Raw genomic sequence first — 22,263 nt, 5'->3', positions numbered from 1 at the left:
TGATGTAATTCAAAGTCGATTTTGAGTTAGTTGATTTTTTTAGTTACGTTTCATAAAAAGTTTAATTGTATCAGTGACATTAAAATTTTTATATTGAAATTGTAGGATGCATTCTATCGATTGCGTATGGTATTGTTGACCCTGAAAATGATAATTCTTGCACGTGATTTTTTTGAGCATTTTAGAATTGCTTTTGAAGAGCGTGATAGTATGTGTGTCGTGTTCGATCGCAACAAAAGCCTAATGAAGGTTGTCAGTGTTATATTCAAATGTGTCGCACCTTGCATGCATTTGGCATCTGTGGAAGAATATGTGCACAAACTTCAGAAAGAGTAAAGATAGACTTAGCGATGTTTTCTATGCTATGGCTAAGGCATTCTAAAAAGATGATTTTGAGTTTTTTTTTAATCAAGTTGGCAAGATTGATCAGAGGGTAAAGTATTATCTTGAGATGGATTTGAAAAGTAGGCATTCGTGTATGCACCTATTAACCAAGGTAGAATGATGACTTCAAATATAACGGAGTGTATAAAAGAAAAACTCAAGCTTGAACGTGAGTTGCCAATAATAGAATTTTTGGAACAAGCTAGAAAATTGTTTGAAAAGTACAATTGCAAAAATAGAGAAAGAGCATCGTATACAAACACATCATTGGGTAGTAGATTCGAAGGCATTCTTCAGCTAAATACTTTAAAATCTTCGCGGTTGAAGGTTAGTTAAGATGTTTACCTTTGTTTTTAATATTGTGTAATGTTTGTTTGATATTACAGGACACTGTTTAATTGATAAAGTTATTTTGAAATATTTTTCAATAAGTTCATGAATTAAGTTTTTTAAAGAGATACAAAAATCTGATAAAGAAGATCTATATATATCTATGTGTCAATATATTATGATTAATCTTGTAGGTTAGTGCGTCATCAATATATGTATATTCTGTTTACGATGACGGTAGAAGGTACATAGTATGTCTTGACAGGAGGACTTGCAGTTGTGGAGGATCCCAATTGGATGAGATAACATGTCAACAAGCGATAGTAGTTCTAAAAATCAAGCATGTAACATATATGAAGCTTTATTGCTCCGAGTATTACTATCCAGAAATATTAAGGAAGCTGTATGAAGTATCAATGTTTCCAATACCAGATAAGAAGGATTGGATTGTGCCACAAGAAGTAGTGGACGAAGTTGTGTTACCACCAAAATACAAACGTCCAGCTGGAAGGCTGAAGAAATCAAGGCACAAGAAATCAAGTAAAACTGTGACATCGAGCAGTAACTGTTGTGGAAGATGTAGTTATGAAGGTCACAACAGACATACTTGTAATTTCTTTTCAAAGAAGGAGTGACAATGTAGTCTACTAATGAATAATGTTGAATAATCTCTAGTAGTTTAAGTTTTTTTTAGATCTTTAAACCTCATTGTTTATGATGTTCTTGTTATTTTTTCAGACTTTTATGAATAACAATTAGCGAAATAACTCGTTGTTTTTGTTCGGTAGATAATTAATCAGATATGTTATCATATTTTATTTTGTCAAGTTGTATCATATATTTGTGTGTGTAGAATTTATTGTTTATAAATCCTCCAAAAACAATAGTGACAAATAGCAATTAACATATGTGACTAATAGTGTTATTAAGTTGAAAACAATAGTTTTGGTACAATAAGTAGTTGAAAAGAGATACAAAATCATAGAATGTATCTTCTGAAAAAGATAAATGGTGAACATTAAAAAGTTTAGGTACTTTCTTTAAAAATGATATATTTAATAACTATTTTAAAGTAACAAAATCCTATAAAAAGAGTTAGATGAATGTTGCATGGTTAAAAAGCCTATAGTTGTACAAGCCTATGTTATGAAATTAACAAGAGATACAAGCTTAAATAGATCGTATCTCTTGTAAAATATATATTATGCACAATATAAAGCCTATGTACTATTATGTGCACGTAATTGTTATTGAGTTTAGAAATAAAATTTCTTGCAAAGAAAAAAATGATAAGAGATACAAAATTATGTTATGATTTAATAAGAGATTTAATTGTATGAGATACAATTATGTTGTATAGGTTATGTTATGGTTAATTTGAAAATTATCTCAAAGTAACAAACTTATATAAATATAGTAACTTGAATGTTGCATGGTTAACGTAATAATGTAACATGGTATAAAGATTCATTATATACTTTGTGTTAGTTACTATCATTACGTTAATTAGTTGTATATGTCTATTCATTAAAAGAGAGACATAATAAATTGTATGAGATACAAAGTAATAAATATATATCCCACACAACGTAACAAAAAATATAAAATCATGTCTTTGTAAAATGTAACGTATAGCAAAATAATAATATATCAGAAACTGCAATAACCATAAGTAAATATCACTTATAAAGTAGAACTAGTTTATCATCAAAACACTTGTCACCTAATGTGTGTTTTTGTAACATTTCTAAAAAAGCAAAACTGAAAACATTTACTTACATCATCAAAGTTTTTAATATCCAGCAAATAAACAACTACTCAATATTCAGAACACGGTTTATTTTTGCTGGTGTAAAGCTCCTCCTTGGCCTCGGTGGATCATCATTCTTACTAAAGTATCTATTCTTCGTCTTTTCAAATTCATATTTGCACAAAAGCATTGTGTATCTCAAACGATGGTATTATGCATCAATACTCAAAGAGTATATGCCTCATCTCTCACTCAGATACTCGACAATGTAGCTACAAAAATACCACAATCCTTGCATAGTGATTGCTAATTATATTAAAAACACATATAATTGTAAATGATGTGAAACAAAGAAAAAAGTAAAGTAATACATATAAACTTCCGTTATCTTGTTGTGCTATCCCAGTAACATATTCCACTTGAAATAGATTGCTTTTGATCTTTCCGTTGTAAGATTCAAGGGCAACCCACTCCGTAGGTACTTTTTGATAAAAAAAAATTTACTGTATTGAAGGTAAGTTGGAAGTATTATAGCCAACTTTTGAACCTCTCTTGTTTGTGCCTTGTTCCATGATGAGTACATCAAATAATACACACGAATGCATCACTCCTTTAAAGCAATGACTACTAGTACCCAGTGAAAGGCACTGTCACAGTTTATGGGGACAAAGACCTCATTAACCAGGTTTCAAAGATGACTAGTAGGTGTACTCAATCCCTTGATTGTGTTAATCAACGACTTCTCAATTTCAGCAACGTCATCAGTCCTTGCAAATGCATCTTGAGTTGAAAGTTCCTTACCAACATCCGCATGATAGTAATACATATACGCCTTACAATTTATACTTCGAAAAAACAATCATCGGTGGTGTATATGATCGTTGGAAAATTCTGTGCTTGTACTTATTCCTCAAGTAATAGAAAATGACATCCAGATGTTGTTCAAGGTGTAAAAGAATGAAATATATGTTAGAGCATGCTACTGTAATGTTAAGCTAAGATACAAAAAAAATATTGATGTAACTAAAATAATTAAAGGAATAACGCAGGTGAAGAAAACAACAAATAATAAACGAGATACATAATAAAAGACTTAGACACATTTTTTTCTTTATATGTATCTCATACAACATAAATTCATAACACTGACTATTTGGGTATAACAATGCATAACAATGTCATAAATGCATAAATATGACAATGCACCATTATCATATTTTATCATCACCATACTATTCTTTTTTGTCATTATAAAACCCCAAACCACATATAACAGTACAACCACATTTTTTTTTTTAAATCCAGGTGCTATACTTCATCAAAGCATCAAATTTGACAAAAAAAAAAAATTCTTTGTTTGTTCGTTAGTAATAACAATTCGGCCAAATTATTTTGTCAATCTAACACCATCGTGTTAAACACTACATTACATCACCAAAATTAGCACACAATCACTAATACATATATTATAAAGAATATACTTTCATAATGTCACTATTTAAAATTTATGATATCGGATATGAGAATACCTCATCATATCAGCATTTGTTTGGTTGATACATAAGGTAGAATTAGTTGTTCAATTTCGAAAAAACACCTACGAAATCTAGTTATCGAAATTCAAGAGTTGCATATTTAACTTTGTAGTGATCATCCTTATCTTTTCTGAAATATGATAGTACATGAGATTTCAATAAAAAAAAACTGTAGACTGCATTTGAATTTAGAATAAGTAATTGGTGAACTTACTTGTTCAAGTGTTTCTTGTAAAGACCTTCTTTTATCCAATCCTCAAAAACTTTCATTAGTTCTGTTGGAGATTCTCTAGAAATGTAGAAACCTTCAAAAGGATATTTTTTGCGCTCAGTAGAAATCAATTTTTGCTTTTACTTGGAAGTTGATCAAAAATGCGTCAAAAAAGGAGAACAGAATATCTTAGATGGCTTTCTATTGTGCTATGCTGGTATATATTTGTCATCAGACATGATCTTTTCTGGAGAAGCGAATGCAGATAAAATTATGATATCGCTAATAAAATACTCGTCTGAAATAGTTGATGGAGGCTTATAAACTATCAAAGTCATATCAAACAATGAAACTGGAACAATAGTTTCAAGCGGTTTCATTTCTTCAACAATGATGTCATCCATTTTCTCAATATTAGCATCCTAAATATGCTATGATACAGTTAAAAATATTTTTTTATTTAATATCAAAATTTTAATTAATTAACTGATCATAATGTTTTTTTACAGTGAATGAGATTATTTACTACTACATTACTAAGAAAATATGATACAAAATAATAAACACTTATGTAATGTTAGTAACTAAACGAGATACATATATAATATTTGAGATACAAAATAGTAAATATGTATTTCGTATTGCCTATGATAAGATAGTCACAGATATATTATACATATCTCTTAGTCATTATTTATTTCATCTAAAACATGCAAAAATATCATGTTAATAAGAAAAATTATATGAAAAGCTTGACTCGAATATGTATATAAATAAAATGAGAAATTACTATTTCAACATGTTGACTTTCTTTTATAGGTGATGGTGCTTGGTTGACGTTGGCCCTCTCCATTTCAACCGATTTGTCTGAGCCATTCTGTGAACTGTCTGCATTAGTAGGGCCTGCAACATCATCAACATAATCTAAATGTTCACCTTCTTGTCGGCTCTATGTTTTAATATTTTTCTGCAAATTTTTTTCAGTGAATAAGATTCTTCACTACTACCTTACTAAAAAAATATGAGATACAAAATAATAAACACTTATGTAAAGTTAGTAACTAAATGTGATACATAAATAATATTTGAGATACAAAATAGTAAATACGTATCTAGTATTGCTTATGCTAAGGCAGTCACATACATATTATATGTATCTCCTAGTCATTTTTTTTCATATAAAACATGCAAAAAAATCATGTTAAGGAGAAAAAATATATTGAATGCTTGATTCGAATATGTATATAAATAAAGTGAGAAATTACCATTACAACATGTTGACCTTCTTTTACAGGTGATGGTGCTTGGTTGCGTTGGCATCCTCCATTTCCACTAATTTGTCCGAGACCATCTATGGACTGATTGGATTATTATGGTGTGCAACATCACCTACATCATCTAAATGTTCACCTTCTTGCGGGCTCTGTTTTGCAATTTTTTTCTGCAAATATATATAAGAATCAAAGTTAAAGTCATTATAGTAGTTAATAGCTGTGTTATATTTTAAAGTATGTTACCTTCTCTACAGTGTCATTTTTCGACTGTAAAGACTTCAAAGAATTTATCATTCAGAACATGCTCTAAATCATTAAATTTAAGGTCCATCTAATAAACAATCATAGATGATTAGTTAATATGTGTACAAACAGAATACATATACGGATTAAATTACTGATGCTTACGTATGTCTTCACATATGTCTTTATCTCCGACTTTAAAGAATCTAAGTCCACTTTAACCAAGTGCTCCTTACTGATTATGCTGGGAGATTCATCAACATCTTCTCTTTTGTTCTGCATCTGATGGATATGCATGTATTTATTTAGCATTAAAATAACACAATGGAGAATCAATTTCAGTATGACAAAAAATATAACAGGTGATGATTTTGAAATACCTGTAGTCTGTTTTTATTTTGTTGTCCAACTCTGACTATGTTCTTTACTATCTGTAGTTCTTCCTACAATAATTTTTCCTTCTTCGATTGAGGTGTAGGAACCATACCAGATAAATGACTCAACTTCTTTAAATATTACGGAGGTGTTATACTGAAGTCTTCAAAACTGTCATGTTCTGTGGCGGCTTGGGGTTCATTAATTTTGTAATTCATTTGGTCTGGAATACCAATTGATGATGGCATCGAAGATGTATCAAGATGATATGATGCAATACTCACTGGCGGCAAATCAAGCTGTTCCAACTCCTCCACAGTAGGAATAAGGTTTGAATATGAACATTGTCTCACAAAATTTTTACCATAAAAAGGATTAGGATTAAAACTAAAAATAATTTATTGCAATGTATGAAATACATACAATCTCTATCGTACCTTGCTAAACATTTCGGTCATAAACTAATTATATTATGGTTAGACTGCAGCAACCTTTTAATTCAAAATATGGGGTATGCGATTACCTTGCTTGACAATAATTGTAGTTTCAAATTTTGAGCATATTTTGAACATCCACACATTGAGAACCTGAGGGATACCACCTAACCTATGCAACTGCTTATCCATAAAAAAATCTTGTCTAAGTGACTTCATCCTAAGGAAACAATTCATACTTCCCACCTTCCACCATCTTAAAATCAAAAAATGGAACGAGATAACGTTCAACCAATGCCTCCTTATCAACACTATTTGTTGATTGGAAAAAATACATTCGCATCAGCCTACTTGGAGAAGAATCATCATATATAAAATCTTCAATATTTTCATTACACTTCAAATCAGTTATCAAGGCAAATTCAAAAATAAAAAATGTAAGAATGTTGTCTTTGACAAATATATGCATCTCTTCTTGATTTTCTTGCTCAAACTCGAGCATAAGAAGTCAGTTAATAATTTGTCCAATATAATTGGACAGTGGGATGTTGAGATAACATTCAAAAATTGTATTAGAAAATAAGTTGATCACTTCTTGACCGACAACCTCTTTAATCTCATATTTATACTTTAAATTGCAAGAACTTCTAAATCTTAGAGGATGCAATGAAATTTGCTTTATAACATAACTGAATTCCTAAAAAAATCAAACATCAAAATAATAAAATAACAAGAGATATATACATCTACATTAACACAAAACAAAAGATACAAAAATATATAAAATATATCTGTTGTTTTACAGAATATGTATGTAACAACCCGAGACTACCCCCTAGTCGTCACACGGTGCTTACGACCTCGAAGGACCACTAGATAACCCATGGCTGATATCTACTATGAGCACTGAATAATAATACTATAAATAATATGGAATTAGGCTGAATTTCCATAAGGTTCAAAATATCTGAAATACTGATAAAAATGTAACGTCTGATAAAACATCTGAAAACAAAACACTGTTTGAACTGGTCTAGTCTGAAAGCCTCTAACTGAATTGTCTGAATATGGAGTTGATGGGACAAGCCCCCAACTAACTCCAACTATTGAACTACTGATTAACTGAAATACTAAAATAAAAGCACATTCTCGATAGATGAGGACTCACTACTAAATCTGCAACTGTTGACTGGATCTGTCTAAGCTCGGTCGGAAACCTTAACGTTCGAACCTATGATATGAGACATCATAGCGCAAAAAAAGAGTATGCATCAGTATGTGGAATATACTGGTATACTAGATGAGGTAAGGATGAATGCAAGGGTTCATATGTATGAACAATAACTAACTGAATGATATAGAGTAACTGAATATAAGAGTACACGGATAACTGACACTACGAAAATCACTAAGTATGTGATGTGCATATACTTATAGACTGTAACTGGGCTTTTCTGAAGCTACGCATTGAGTTCTAATAACTGAGTAACTGATATCTGAAGTTACTGATAACTGATTGACTGTGTCTGACAGTCCTGATTCTTTAAAATAGAATTGAGTTCTAAACTGAAGACTGAAACTGAGACTGTGAGAGGTAATCATCTAATTGACATGACCCTCTCTGAACTGATTGAGGTCTAACCTGTAACCCCAGTTGGAAGGGTGCTAATACCATGCGATGGGTACTAAAACTGGAAAACCAGGATATGAAGCCTAACTGATGGGTGACACTTGAGTGGAGCCAAGCCTAATCTAACAGGTAACCCCTGGGAGGTAGTCAAGCCTAGTCTGACAGGTGACTTTTCATCCTGCGCTGTCTACACAGTTTTGGAGTATAGGGACTGCTACTAACGACTCTACCTCTCTGACGGGGTAAACCGTCATCCCTGCACTCCCTCACTGCTAAATCCTACTCCCAACTGAAAGACACTGAACAGAGTATACCGAACTGGACTGGACTGATACTTAGTTTTTTTGAGTTTTCCTGAGTTTTGTAACTGACTGGATTCTACTGATTGGGACATGACTGATACTATTCTGTAACTGACATTGGCTCTAGGTACATAACTAAATTATCGGATATTAAATACCCCCAGGACTCGATAGCATAAAAGAAAAAGCATAGCATAATCTTGAATAACATAACAATGTTCACTTGATCATAATTTATGCATAAGGCATTTTATCAAACACTTGTAATGCATTAACTTGCACATGAATGGGGAATACATGCTAAAATATCATAACTACACCATTCAATTCATATAGACATTTCAACAAACACTTGCAAGGCATAACTTTAGCGTGATAGTACTTTAAACATGTAGTGATGGCATAAGTTCAACACTAGATTTACCAATGAATCACAAATGCACAACTAACTCAATTAAGCATTTTGTCAAACTCCTAGGAGGCATAATCTTGTACTTAGGCATGAATAACATGTTGATACATCATGACTACATTCATCAATTCACAATTCAAGGGTTTTGATATGGGGATTACAACAATTACATACATAATTTCCTTTACTCATGAAAACTATAATTAAATCTTGAATTGAAACCCATACAAACAACATGAACATGAAAACAACCCAATTTATACATGAATTTCAAGTAAACTATTAAATTGAGATTTTGAAAAGGATTCTTGAACTCCAAGGGTGGAAGAAAATCCAAGGATGAACACCTAACATACCTTGGAATGTTAATTCTTGAAGTTCTTTGGAGGAATTCTTGAGCTTGACCTTGGATTCTTGAACTAGGGTTTTGCTAATTTGAGAGAGAGAGAGCTTGTTGATTTAGGGGAAAACTATTAAATAATGAGCTTAAATGTTTTTAGGGCTTAAATACTACACCTGGGTGGATTAAAATTATGGGAAAAACCCAATTTAACTCTAGATGAAACATTTATTTTTTTTATCAAAGTTTCCTATTTGGGCTCTTGGCGCGACGTGGTGCTATAGCTCCGTGTCACTAGAAATTGACATATGAGAATTTGACATGTGGCACGACGCGATACAATTGCGGTCCCTTACTGGAAACTGACAATTGGGAACTGGGACATCAGCGTGATGTGGTGGTATCGCGACGGAACACTGAAAATAGACAATTGTGAACTGAGCCTATGGCGCGACATGCCAATATCATGATGGAGCATTGGAAAGTGACAATTGCCATTTGTCTTGGCTCCGCGATGCGCTGACGTTCCAGGTGGTACATTATCTTACAAAAATGGCTCTAACTCTTCACCCGAGTATCAGATTTGGATGAATTTTATATCGTTGGAAAGTTAATTGAATTTCCTACGCAATGACAGGCTCTAAATTGAAAAATACTGAGTATTTAAAAGATTTTATACGAAATTACTCATGCGCTAAGACTTAAATTAAGCTAGAGAAATATGGGGTATTATAATGTATCTTTGGTATAAGTAATTGAATCAAAAAGTATTATTAGAGATACATACAATACATATAAATGTATCTTTTGTATGATTATTTCACTAAAACTTAAAAAATAAGAGATACTTATAAATGCATAAATAGAGAACCAGAGATACAAGATAATACAATATGTATCTTTAAGCTTACAAACATGTATCTTTTGGTATGCTTATTTTAATAAAACTTAAAACATACCAAATACATATAATGCATAAATATAGAACCAGAGATACAAGATAATACAATATGTATCTTTAAGCTTACAAACATATATCTTTTGGTATACTTATTTCAATAAAACTTACAAAAATAAGAGATACATTTGCATAAACAGAGAACCAGAGATACAAGATAATACAATATGTATCTTTAAGCTTACAAACATGTATCTTTTGGTATGCTTATTTTAATAAAACTTAAAACATACCAAATACATATAGTGCATAAATAGAGAACCAGAGATACAAGATAATACAATATGTATCTTTAAGCTTACAAACATATATCTTTTGGTATACTTATTTCAATAAAACTTACAAAAATTAGAGATACATTTGCATAAACAGAGATCCAGAGATACAAAATATTGAAAAAAGTATCATGTATGTCTAAATATGTATCTTGGCCTAATATTGATCAGATCTAAACATGCAAATACCTTTGGAAGTTCAACTCTGGAAATAACTTCAACAACTCTTCTTCTTTTAGCATGAATTTTACCTCCAGAACTGTTAGATCCTCTTTTCTTAGAAACATGAACTTCTTTTTTCTTAACCTTTTTGGCATGTTTTTCATGCAACTTCTTCATCGTAGATGGATTGTTTCTATGCTTGGATCTATTTTCATTAAAACCATCAGAATCTTTATCAAAAATACTAAGAACAAAGTTTACAACTTCTTCATATTATTTGATATTGTCTAATTGAGAGATTTCAAGACTAAAAGATGGTCCCGAATATCTATTCATTATGTTAATTCAAATAATATATACTGAAAAAATCAATAATCAAAGACTTAATTAAATAATGTCACCGAAATAGCACTTTGTAAAAAAAAAGTATCAAATTTTTGTTTTTTGAAAAAAATCATAACATATGATAAGAAGATATTGAATGTGATTTTAGGGAAAATTTTTACCTTAATTCAAATGTTTGAATTTGAGCAAAAAAGGGGATTGAAAAAATAAGGTGTTGAATGAGAAGAAAACCGTTGCTTAATTTGATAAAGTTGTAACCAGTAAAAGTAAACAAAAATGTATCATGTCATTTACTATAAACATGATGAACATAAATGACTAGAGATTAGTGGATCTTGAAAAAACATCCAACTTCCTTGAACCTCACTTGTGAAATTATACTTTTTACTCGTGTTCGGAGCTCACTCGTGAAACTACACGAGGTATGTTAATCTTGAGCAATAATCCAATCACAGTGAATTGGTTTAGGATGTGGTATTTTTTTTTTCTTTTTTTGACTGAATCCAAATGCTTAAGTAATTCAGTTGCCTAAGCAGAAGTTGAAAAAAATGCTACCTATGTTTTTATTCATGTTCTATTATGCAAAGAAACTAAAGAACTTGTGAAGCATAGACCTCAATCACTTTGCTTGAATTGATCGAACTTAGAAGAATATCTCATGTCGATTATCACAGTAATTGTGGCTATTTTTGGCATAATATTGTGAGATTTCACTGAATCTAGACTAGCAGAAAGTAACCAACACGTTTAAATTCATAACACATATTATTCACCTTGTGACTCATAATTTTTTGAAAGTTTGCAAATTTAAAATCGTGCTAGATTTTGCCTTATCAATTGCTTATAACAGGGCCACATAATAACTTTGGAAGCTATACTATGTATTAAAACAAAATCATTTTCAAACTTATCCAACAATTAAGAAATGAACAAGCTAAAACTCCATTCCTGACAAAGTTGTTGGTTCTATCTTTGTTGGCAAGCACCAAAGAGCACAAAAATTGAAATGTTGCAGATAATTTATCCTGAATTTGCTAGTTCATTAGGAAATTGAAGTTGATTAATGATCTTCACTAAAATTAACACATAACTCATTCAACATAAAAAGTGATTAAATCTTCAACAACTGAAATACTTTATTCACTTAGGAGTGGCCTAAATCAACACCTTACAAGTCCTAAATTGATGCAGTTTACACAAGGGAGGAAAAACCGCACCACAAGACAAAATAGATACACTCAATAAAGACTGTCTTAAATGAAGAAGATCACAAAAATACATATTTTTTACTGGAGAACGATAAAACATATCAACTAGCAATAATTTCTTATGCATACATGCATGCCTGATGGTTCTTATGGAAGCAACACAAGAGCTCATAGTTCATATTTTCAAGAATAGCTCTTCTGCAACCTGCCCGCGAGAAGGAGACTCTTGTAGCTAGAAGAGCTTGTTTGGCTGTATAGCTCCACTTCTCATCATTGTGCAGAATTCGTCATAGTTGATTCTTTTATCTTGAAAATTAAACTTGCTAATATGTATCTTTGGTATGTTGATTTCACTATAACTTAAAAACAAGAGATACATATAAAAGTTAAACAGATAACAAGAGATACGAGATATTGAAAAAAGTATCATGTATGTCTAAATATGTATCTAAGCCTAAAATTACTCAGATCTGAAATAACAAGAAATACATAAATCCACAATAACACAAAATCAGATATGCAAAAAGGTTAAAATATATCTCTTGTTTTACAGAATATGTATCTTTGGTATAAATAGTTGAATCAAAATAAAAAGTAATGCCAGATACATATAAAACACCCTCGTACACAATATGTATCCTTAAACTTACTAACATGTATCTTTGATATGCTTATTTCACTAAAACTTAAAAAACAAGAGATACATATAAAAACATAAACAGAGAACAAGAGATACAAGAAATTAAAAAATGTATCTTTAGTTTATAAATATGTATCTCGTCCTAAAATTGCTGATCCAAACATGCAAATACCTTTGAAAGCATATCTCTTGAAGTAAATTCAATAACTCTTCTTCTTTTAACATCAGTAATTTGCCTTCTGATTCAAATTCGCCTAACAAAATCAATCCTTTTTCAAAATATATATAATAAAAATAATCTGACGGTGTTCGCACTTCATTTGTCGTTTAGATTTCTTATCCTTAATAATGGAAGTACTTTTAGCCTCAGCTACATCATCATTTTGGACTTCAACAATGTCCCCCTTATTAGTGGTAGAAGGTCTAGAAGGTGGAGGGCGAAGATACTCTCTCTTTACTGGAGCTATAGCTTTTTCTACCAACTCTTCTATCGTTCTAAATTCTTGAGTTACTCTGCCATCGTCAGTGGTTGATGGCGGAGGTTGTTGTGGAGTTTTCGGTTGCTTCATCGGAGTCACCGGTGCCTGGTCCATTAGGATTTCGCTTTCCATGAAGTGTGGAGCTTGTAGGTTAGGGTTCTGGTGAATTAGTAGAGATGAGTGTTCTAAAAGAGGGAAATTTTACCTCAATTCAAAATTTGAATTAGAGCAAAATAGTGGATTGAAACCGCAACAGAAAAGAAGGCGTTAAATGAAGAGGAAGCTGTTACTTAATTTGGTTAAGTTGTAACCTGTAAAAGGAAGTTTTTAACATGTATCTACACAAGGTAAAAGTAATAAATGTAGGGATATTTGTAATATTTTAAAAGTGAATGGATTTTTAGTAGGTTTGTAACTTAAGTTGTTCTTTTATGAAATTCAATACTTTAAGGGATCGTTTGGTACAAATACAAATAATGCATGAATTAGTAATGTAGAAATTAGCAATGTTGGGATTAATAATGCAGTAGCCAGTAGGGTTGGAATTAGTTTTTAGAAGTGTTTGGTACATTGTATTAAGAACTAGGTATACCATGTATTGTGTTTGGATTTAGAATTTTACATTTTTTTTTATAATTATACCCTTAAATTTTTGCGTAATTTTTTATTTTAGTAGTTAACTAGTCAAATTTAATATCTATATTACAACATAATATATTTGTGCACGAATTCTAATTAATGTGTATTTTTTTCTTCTTTTAAAATTTAAGTTTCCTAAATTTAAGATGCTAAAATAGTTAAAATGAAGGTGTATCAATAAATTGATTATATAATTAATTTTCACTCTTCTTAGGTAATTATTTAATTTATTTCATCCTTAACTCGGACATATTTGATCTAGAAAAATCTAAAACAACAAATAATTATAATATTACATAGAAAAGAACACAAAAAAATATAAAGTACACTATGTAGGAACGACATGAACTCTATTTGATAATATATTTTCGAAATTTGAAAGAAAAAATAAAAAAATGAAATATATTTTCAGTGATTAGTACTTTCCGTAAGCAAAGTGAAAAGTTGAGATTGATGGATAGTTTAGTCATTTAGGGGTTTTATCTAAGTAATGTTAAGCCTCAGATAAGTTATTTTTTTTGTAAAAATTACATATATAACGACATGTTTAAAGATATTTACAAAAAATCCGTACTATATTCAAAATTTCATAAAATCCCAACTTATAGCCTTTGATGATAAATATAACGTATGTTAGATACATCCTACAAATACATGCTTTAATTAAACTAATTAGCATATTTTAAGGAATGTAATGACCTAAATAACATTAATATAGCAATTATCCTAACTAATTATGGTAAAACACCATAACATCCCATGATATAAGGTAATTAGTTTGTTATTGCACCTTTCTAAACAAAATTCTTTCGGTAATCTAACTCCACATATCAAACAATTCATACGAACTTTTTTTTTCTTGATTTTTTTGAGGTAATTGCAATAAATATTTCAGTGTTATTACGTCATTTCAGTGTTTGGATTAACGATATAAAGTACAAGGGCTATAAGAGTAAAGGAATCATTGTGAGTGAACATGTAACTTACGATAAAATGATATCGACAATTGTTGTAGAACTGAAAATTGACGAAAGCAGGAAAAAAATTGAGGCTCGTTACGCAATTGATGGTAATGCGGCACCGTTGTTGATTCGTAATGAGATGTGTGTGAAGTTTTATATCAAAATTACGAAAAGTGAGGCTGGTTTTGGAATGTATCCACTTATTATTACTACAGTAGATAACTCTGCTAGTGAGATGTTGTTTGATGAAAAAGTTGGTGTAGTAATGTGTGTGAAAAATCATTGTAAAGAAGTTTCCAAATTATTTAGTTATAATTCTAATTGTTCTGCTCCTTTGCCATTGTTCGATATGAAGGGGAACAAGATAATTATTGATTGCAAAAATAATGAGGTTAAGATTGGGTAAATCTACAAGTACAAGTGTACTTTAATTTCAGTTATGGCAAGGTATGCGATTGAACATTCTTTCAATTTCTATGCGAAAAGATCGGACAAAAAAAAGTATGTATCTTCTTTAATGTATCAGTTGTTGTTAATTATCTCTAGTTTAATAAATTTTTTATATATCGTTAAATTGGTTATTGTTTTAAGTTATGTTAATTAGGTCGAGATACACATTTTCTTAACATGATACATTTTTTGTATTTTTGTATCTATGGTTATATATTTGTGTATAATTATGTATCTCGTGATGTTTTATTTTTAGAAATAAAAGCATACGAAAGATACATATGAGTATTGTTAATGATACATATTGTACACAATTGTGTTTTATATGTATCTCTTATTTTTTATTCCAGTACATAAAGAAACATCTCATTTTTATAACATATTCTGATGTTTTGTTTGCATGATTGTAGCTATGTCCTAAGATGTCGTTCGGAGGATTGTATTTGAATATTTAAAGTATCATGTCGGTGAGAGACTGATCTCTTTAAAGTTAGATTTTTTCAAGATGTCCACACATGCCCGTTGAAAGATAGAGTTTTTACACAACTTTAAGCTACGGTTGGGTCTATTAACTTGTCAATTATCAGAGAATACACACCCCAAATGATATAATCAAAGATATTAAAAATACTTTCGACGTATACATTAATTATCAAAAGACTTGGAGGGATAAAGAACGTGCAATTGAGATGTTAAGGGGAAAACCTGCTGACGGTTATCGTTAAATGGCTAGATACATATACATGCTAAATTTTGTTTATCCAGGGTCGCATGTTAGAATGCATAAATCTAAGGATATTAAATTCATGTATCTGTTCATTGCATTACAACCATTAAAGAGTGGATTCCAATTTTACAGGCCTGTAGTTATGGTTGATGGTGCGCATTTGAGTGGAACATATAAAGGGATATATTTTTCTGCAAGCACTTTTGATGGCACATATATGTAATATTAGTTGTCATATATACTTGTTTTGTGATGTTATTTCAATCCTATTTTATTTAAGTTGTTTTTTACTATTACGTTTCATAAAATAGTTTACTCGTATCAGTGTCATTAATTTTTTTTTTATCAAAAAATGTAGGATGTATTTAGTCTCTTGCATATGGTATTATTGACAGTGAAAATGAAGATTTCTGAACTTGGTTTTTCGAGCAGTTTAGAATTTCTTTTGGAGAGCGCGATAGTATATGTATGGTGTCTGACCATCATGAAAGCATAATAAAGGTTGTCAGTGTTATATTTCCGAATGTGCCACACCTTGCATGCATTTGTCACTTATGGAAGAATGTGTGCACAAACTTCAAAAAGAGTAAAGATAGGCTTAGCGATATCTACTATGCTATGGCTAAGGCATACCGAAAAGATGATTTTGATTTTTTTAAATCAAGTTGGCAAGATTGATCAGAGAGTAAAGTCTTATCTTGAGGATGCTGAATTTGAAAAGTGGACACTCGTGTATGCACCTGTTAACCAAGGTAGAATGATGACTTCAAATATAGCGGAGTGTATAAATGAAAAACTCAAGCTAGCGCATGAGTTGTCGATAATAAAATTTCTGGAACAGGCTAGAAAATTATTTGAAAAGTGGAATTGCAAAAATAGAGAAAGAGCATCGTATGCAAATACATTACTGTGTAGTAGATTCAAAGAAATTCTTCAGCTAAATACTTAAAATATTTTCGGTTGAAGGTTAGTTTAGATGTTTACTTTTTTTTTTATATTATGTAATATTTGCTTGATATTATAGGACACTATTTAATTGAAGAATTTGTTTTGAAGCATTTTACAGTAAATTCATCAGTTAAGTTTTTTATAGAGATGCAATATGATTATAAACAAGATATATATGTATCTATTTGTTAACATATTATGATTAATCTTGTAGGTTAGTGCGTCATCAGAATATGTGTATTCTATTTATGATGTGGTAGGAAGTACATAGTATGTCTTGACTAGAAGAATTGCAGTTGCGGGAGATTTCAATTGGACGAGATAACATCTCAACAGGCGATAGCAGTTCTAAAAAGCAAGCATGTAGTTGATATGAAGCCTTATTGCTCCAAGTATTACTATCCTGAAAAATTGAGAAAGATGTATGAAGGATTGATATTTTCAATGCCAAATAAAAAGGATTGAGTTGTACCACAAGATGTTATGAATGAAGTTGTGTTACCATCAAAATACAAACGTCCACCTGGAAGAACAAAGAAATTCAGGCACATGAAATCAAGTGAAACTGTGACATCTGCAGTAACTGTTGCAGGAGATGTGGTTATGAAGGTCACAACAGGCGTACTTGTAATTTCTTTTCAAAGGAGAAGTGATAATGTAGTCGACTAATGAATAATGTTGAATAATGTCTAGCAGTTTGATGGATTTTCTATCTCTTTGAAACTCATCTTTTATGATGTTATTGTTTTTTTTTTTTAGAATTTTATGAATAACAATTAGTGAAACAAATCGTTATTTTCGTTGGTTGGTTAATTAGTGACATATGTTCTCATGCTTTATTTTGCCATGATGTATCATATTAAAGTGTGTTTAGAACTTATTGTTAATAAATTCACCACTTATAATATATACAAATAGAAATTAAGATATGCAAATGATAATGATATTTAATTGTAAAAGAATAGTACTGCTACAGTAACCTAAACTTTTCACTCTTCATCTCACTTTTTAGTTTCAAGAGAGTTTTTCGCTCCTCATTTTTTCATAATTATGATTTTTCATCAGCACGTGAGTGAAAATATATTTGATCTAGTCTTCGATTACAATATAATTGTAAAAACTAAAGATTATAAAAAAAATGAAAAATCCAAAAAAATCAACTAAAACCTAAACCAAAAAACCAATTTTATGTTGGTTTGATTTGGTTTATAGTTTTAATAAACCGACATGATTGGTTTATTTTTTGTTTAATAAAAACCGAACCAACCCGACCTATGTACACCCCTAAAGACAGCTACAACTATACCACAATCCCTACATAGCGATTATGAATTAAATTAAAACACATATATACTTGTATACGATAATGAAAACAACGAAAAAAATAATGTTATACATACAAACTTCTACTATCTTGTTGTGATATCCTAGTAACATATTCCACTTGGAATGGATCACTTTCGGTCTTCCTCTTGTAGGACTCAAGTGCAACCTAGTTGGTGGGTACTTTTTGCTAAAAAAACTTACTATAGTGAAGGTAAGTTAAAAGTATTATAGCCAACTTTTGAATCTCACTTGTTTGTGATCTGTTTTGGGATGAGTACATTGAATCATACACACGAATGCATTGCTTCTTTAAAGCAGTGACTGCCAATACCCAGTGAAAGGCACCGTCACAGTTAATGGGGACAAAGACCTCATTAATCATGTGCCAAGGCTGACCTACGGGTGTACTCAATCCCTTGATGGTGTTAATTGATGACATCCCTATTTGAGCAACTTCATCAGTCCTTGCAAATGCCTCTTGAGTTGGAAGTTCCTTACCGACGTCCGCATGATAGTAATTCATATATGCCTTATCAATGTACACTTTGAAAAAACAATCAGCGATAATATATCTATTGGTTGGAAAATTCTTGTGCTTGTACTTCTTCCTCAAGTAGTAAAAAATGGCATCCAGATGTCGTTCAAACTGTAAACAAATGGAATATATGTTAGAGCATGTTGCTGTGATGACTTAAGATGATATACAAACAAAATTATTTATGTATCTAAAATAATTAAAGGAACAACGCAGGTAATTGAAAGAGCAACAAATAACCAAGATACATGCTAATATGGTTAGATACATATTTGTTATTATATATCTAATACAATATGAAATTATGATACTATCATATATAACAACACAAGATCTATACTGCATCAAGTCAACAAATTTGACGAAAAAAAATTTCTTTGTATGCTGGTTAGTTTATACAATTCATCTAAATTATACAGTAAATGTGACAACCTCATGTTGTACACTTCAATACATCACCAAAAATATCACACAATCAGAAATACATATAGTAAAGAAAATGTACTTTCATGATGTCACCATTTGAAATTCTAGATATCCATTATGAAAATACCTCATTATTTTAGTATTTATTTTGTTGATACATCAGGTAGAACCAGTTCTTAGATTTGGAAAAAGCAACTATGAAATTTAGTTGTCGAAATTCAAGATTTGCAAATTTAACCTTGTAGTGATCGTTTTTATCTTTCCTGTAACATGACAGTACAGTAAATTTTAAAAAAATTAATAAATTCTATATTACATTTGAATTTAGAATAAGTAATTTGTGAACTTACTTGTTCATGTGTTGCTTGTAAAGGCCTTCTTTTACCCAATTCTCAAAAACTTCCATCTGTTCATTTGGAGAATCCCCGAAAATGTCAAAACCTTTAAATGGGTATTTTTTTCGCTCTGTAGAAATCAACTTTTCCTTTTCTTTGAAACTTGATCCAAAATTCGTCAAAAAAGGAGAACGGTATATCTTAGATGGTTTTCGATTGCGCCATGCAAGTGTCTTTTATTTCTTCAAACACGACCCTTTTTGGTGTAGGGTAGACAAACAAAATTGGTGTATCACTAATCAAATACTCATCCGAAATTTTTGGTGGAGGCTTATAAACTATCAAAGTCATATCATGTACTGAAACTGGAATAATAGTGTCAAGCGGTTTATGTCATCCATTTTCTCAACACTAGCATCCTAAATATGCTATGAGACAGTTCCAAAAAATTTATATTCAATATCAAAACTATAATTAATTAACTGTCCATATTTTTATTTTAAGTGGATGAGATTATTTACTACTACATTACTTAAAATGTACGAGATACAAAATAATAAACACTTACGTTAATAAGTCATTAAACAGGATACATAAAAGATATATTAGATACATAATAATTAATATGTATCTCATATTGAATAACATAAGACATTCACAAACATATTTCATGTATGTCCTACTTAATATTTTTTCTTCTTAAACATGCAAAAAATGTCATGATAATTAGAAAAACATATTGAATGCTTGATTCAATATGTTTATAAATAGAATGATAAATTACTATTCCATCATGTTTACCATATTTGACAGGTGATGATGCTTGGTTGACTCTGGCCCCTTCCATTTCAACTGATTTATCCGAGTCTTTCTGTGGACGGTCTGCATTAGTAGGTCCTGCAACATCAACAACATCATCTGAACGATCACCTTCTTGTCGGCTATGTTTTTTAATGTTTTTCTAAAAATTTTTGTTCAGTGAATAAGAATCTTCAATACAACATTAGTGAAAAATATGAGATACAAGATAATAAACACTTAAGTAAAGACAGTTAAAAGTGAGATACATAAATGTTAAATTAGATACAAAATAGTACATATGTATTTCGTATTACTTATGAAATTACCGTTTCAGAAGATGGACCTTCTTTTTCATGTGATGCTTCTTGGTTGACTTTGACCAATTCCATTACCACTGGTTTTTTCGGATCAACGTGTGGACTGATGGAATTACTATACCCTGCAATATCAGCTACATCATCTGAATGTTCACCCTCTTTCGGACTCTGTGTTGTAATGTCTTCCTGCAAAATATATGAACAATAAAGTTAAAGCCATTATAGTCGTTAATAGTTGTGTTATGTTTCAAAATATGCTACCTTCTCTATATTCTCTTTCTTCGACTGCAAGGAATTCAAGACTTTAGAGATTTAGAGAATTTGTCATTCATAACACGCTCCAAATTGTTAAATTTAAGATCCATCTAATAAACTAGCATGGATGATTAGTTAATATTTGTACAAACAAAAAACTAATACATCTGGAATATATCGATCCTTACATATGTCCTTATTTTCAACTTTAACGAAGCTGAGTCCGCTTTAACCAAATTCTCCTTATTGTCTGTGCAGGTAGCTTCATCATCATCTTTTCTCTTTTGTTCTATAACTGATATAGATATTTGTATTTGTTTACCATGAAAATAACACGATATAGAAACATTTTCAATATGACAATTGTAAAAAGATGTTGAAATGAAAATACCTCCAGTCTGTTTTTCTTTTGCAGCTGGAATCTGACTTTTTTCTTTGCTGTCTGTGGTTCTTCCTACAACAGTAGATTTTTCATTCTTCGACTGAGGTGCAGATACTGTACCAGATACATATATCGACTCCCTTTTCAAAAATTGTGGAGGTGTTGTACTGAAGTCTTCAAAACTGTCATGTTCTATGGCAACTTGGGGTACATTGACTTGTAACTCATTTGGTATGGATTATCAGTCGGTGATGGCATCGAAGATGTACCAGCATGATATGATGCAAAATTCATTAGCGGCAAATCAAGTTGTTCCAACTCCTCCACAGTAGCAACAATGTTTGAATATGAACACTGTGTCAAAAAATTTTAACCATTAAAAATAAGTAGGATTAAAACTAAAAATAATTTATCGCAATGTATGAAAAACATTCAATCACTATCGTACCTTGCTAAATATTCTGATCATAAACTGATTATATTGAGGCCGGACTGCAACAACCTTTCAGTTCAAAATACGGGGTATGTTATTACTCTCCTTCACAACAACTTTAGTTTCAATATTTGAACAGAGTTCGAATATCCACAAATTGAGAACCTAAGGGATGCCACCCAACCTATAAAGCTTCTTCTCCACAAATTTTTTTTTGCCTAAGTGAGGACATCAACTTGGTGAAAGCAACTTTACCCCAAGAAAAGAATTCATATTTATCATCTTCTACAATCTTGAAATTGAAAAATGAAACGGGAGAAACATTTAGCTGTGAATAGATGAATGTGTGGATGAAGTACCAAATTGACATCTGGAGAGCATCTTCTATGGTGTCAAAATTTTTCTTGAGAAAACGTTCAACCAATGCCTCCTTATCAACT

General features: G+C 30.9%; 1 protein-coding gene across 1 annotated transcript; it reads left to right on the top strand.

The window, feature by feature from the left end:
- The first annotated feature begins 504 nt into the window (after positions 1 to 504).
- Positions 505 to 1,349, top strand: LOC124888992. Its single transcript, XM_047400276.1, has 2 exons — positions 505 to 711; positions 909 to 1,349. The coding sequence occupies exons 1-2, from the start codon at positions 505 to 507 to the stop codon at positions 1,347 to 1,349; spliced, it is 648 nt and encodes a 215-aa protein (XP_047256232.1).
- Positions 1,350 to 22,263: the final 20,914 nt, after the last annotated feature.

The sequence above is a fragment of the Capsicum annuum genome, chromosome 11, assembly GCF_002878395.1.
Source record: "Capsicum annuum cultivar UCD-10X-F1 chromosome 11, UCD10Xv1.1, whole genome shotgun sequence".
Lineage (NCBI taxonomy): Eukaryota > Viridiplantae > Streptophyta > Magnoliopsida > Solanales > Solanaceae > Capsicum > Capsicum annuum.
Note: the sequence above shows the minus strand (reverse complement) of the source record. Positions and strands in the feature narration are given on the sequence as shown.

Excerpts from the sequence above, each read along its gene's own strand:
- LOC124888992 (XM_047400276.1), top strand. The coding sequence starts at position 505 with ATGACTTCAAATATAACGGAGTGTATAAAAGAAAAACTCAAGCTTGAA. Across the intron at positions 712-908 it reads TAAAATCTTCGCGGTTGAAG|GTTAGTGCGTCATCAATATA; the intron begins GTTAGTTAAGAT and ends TTAATCTTGTAG.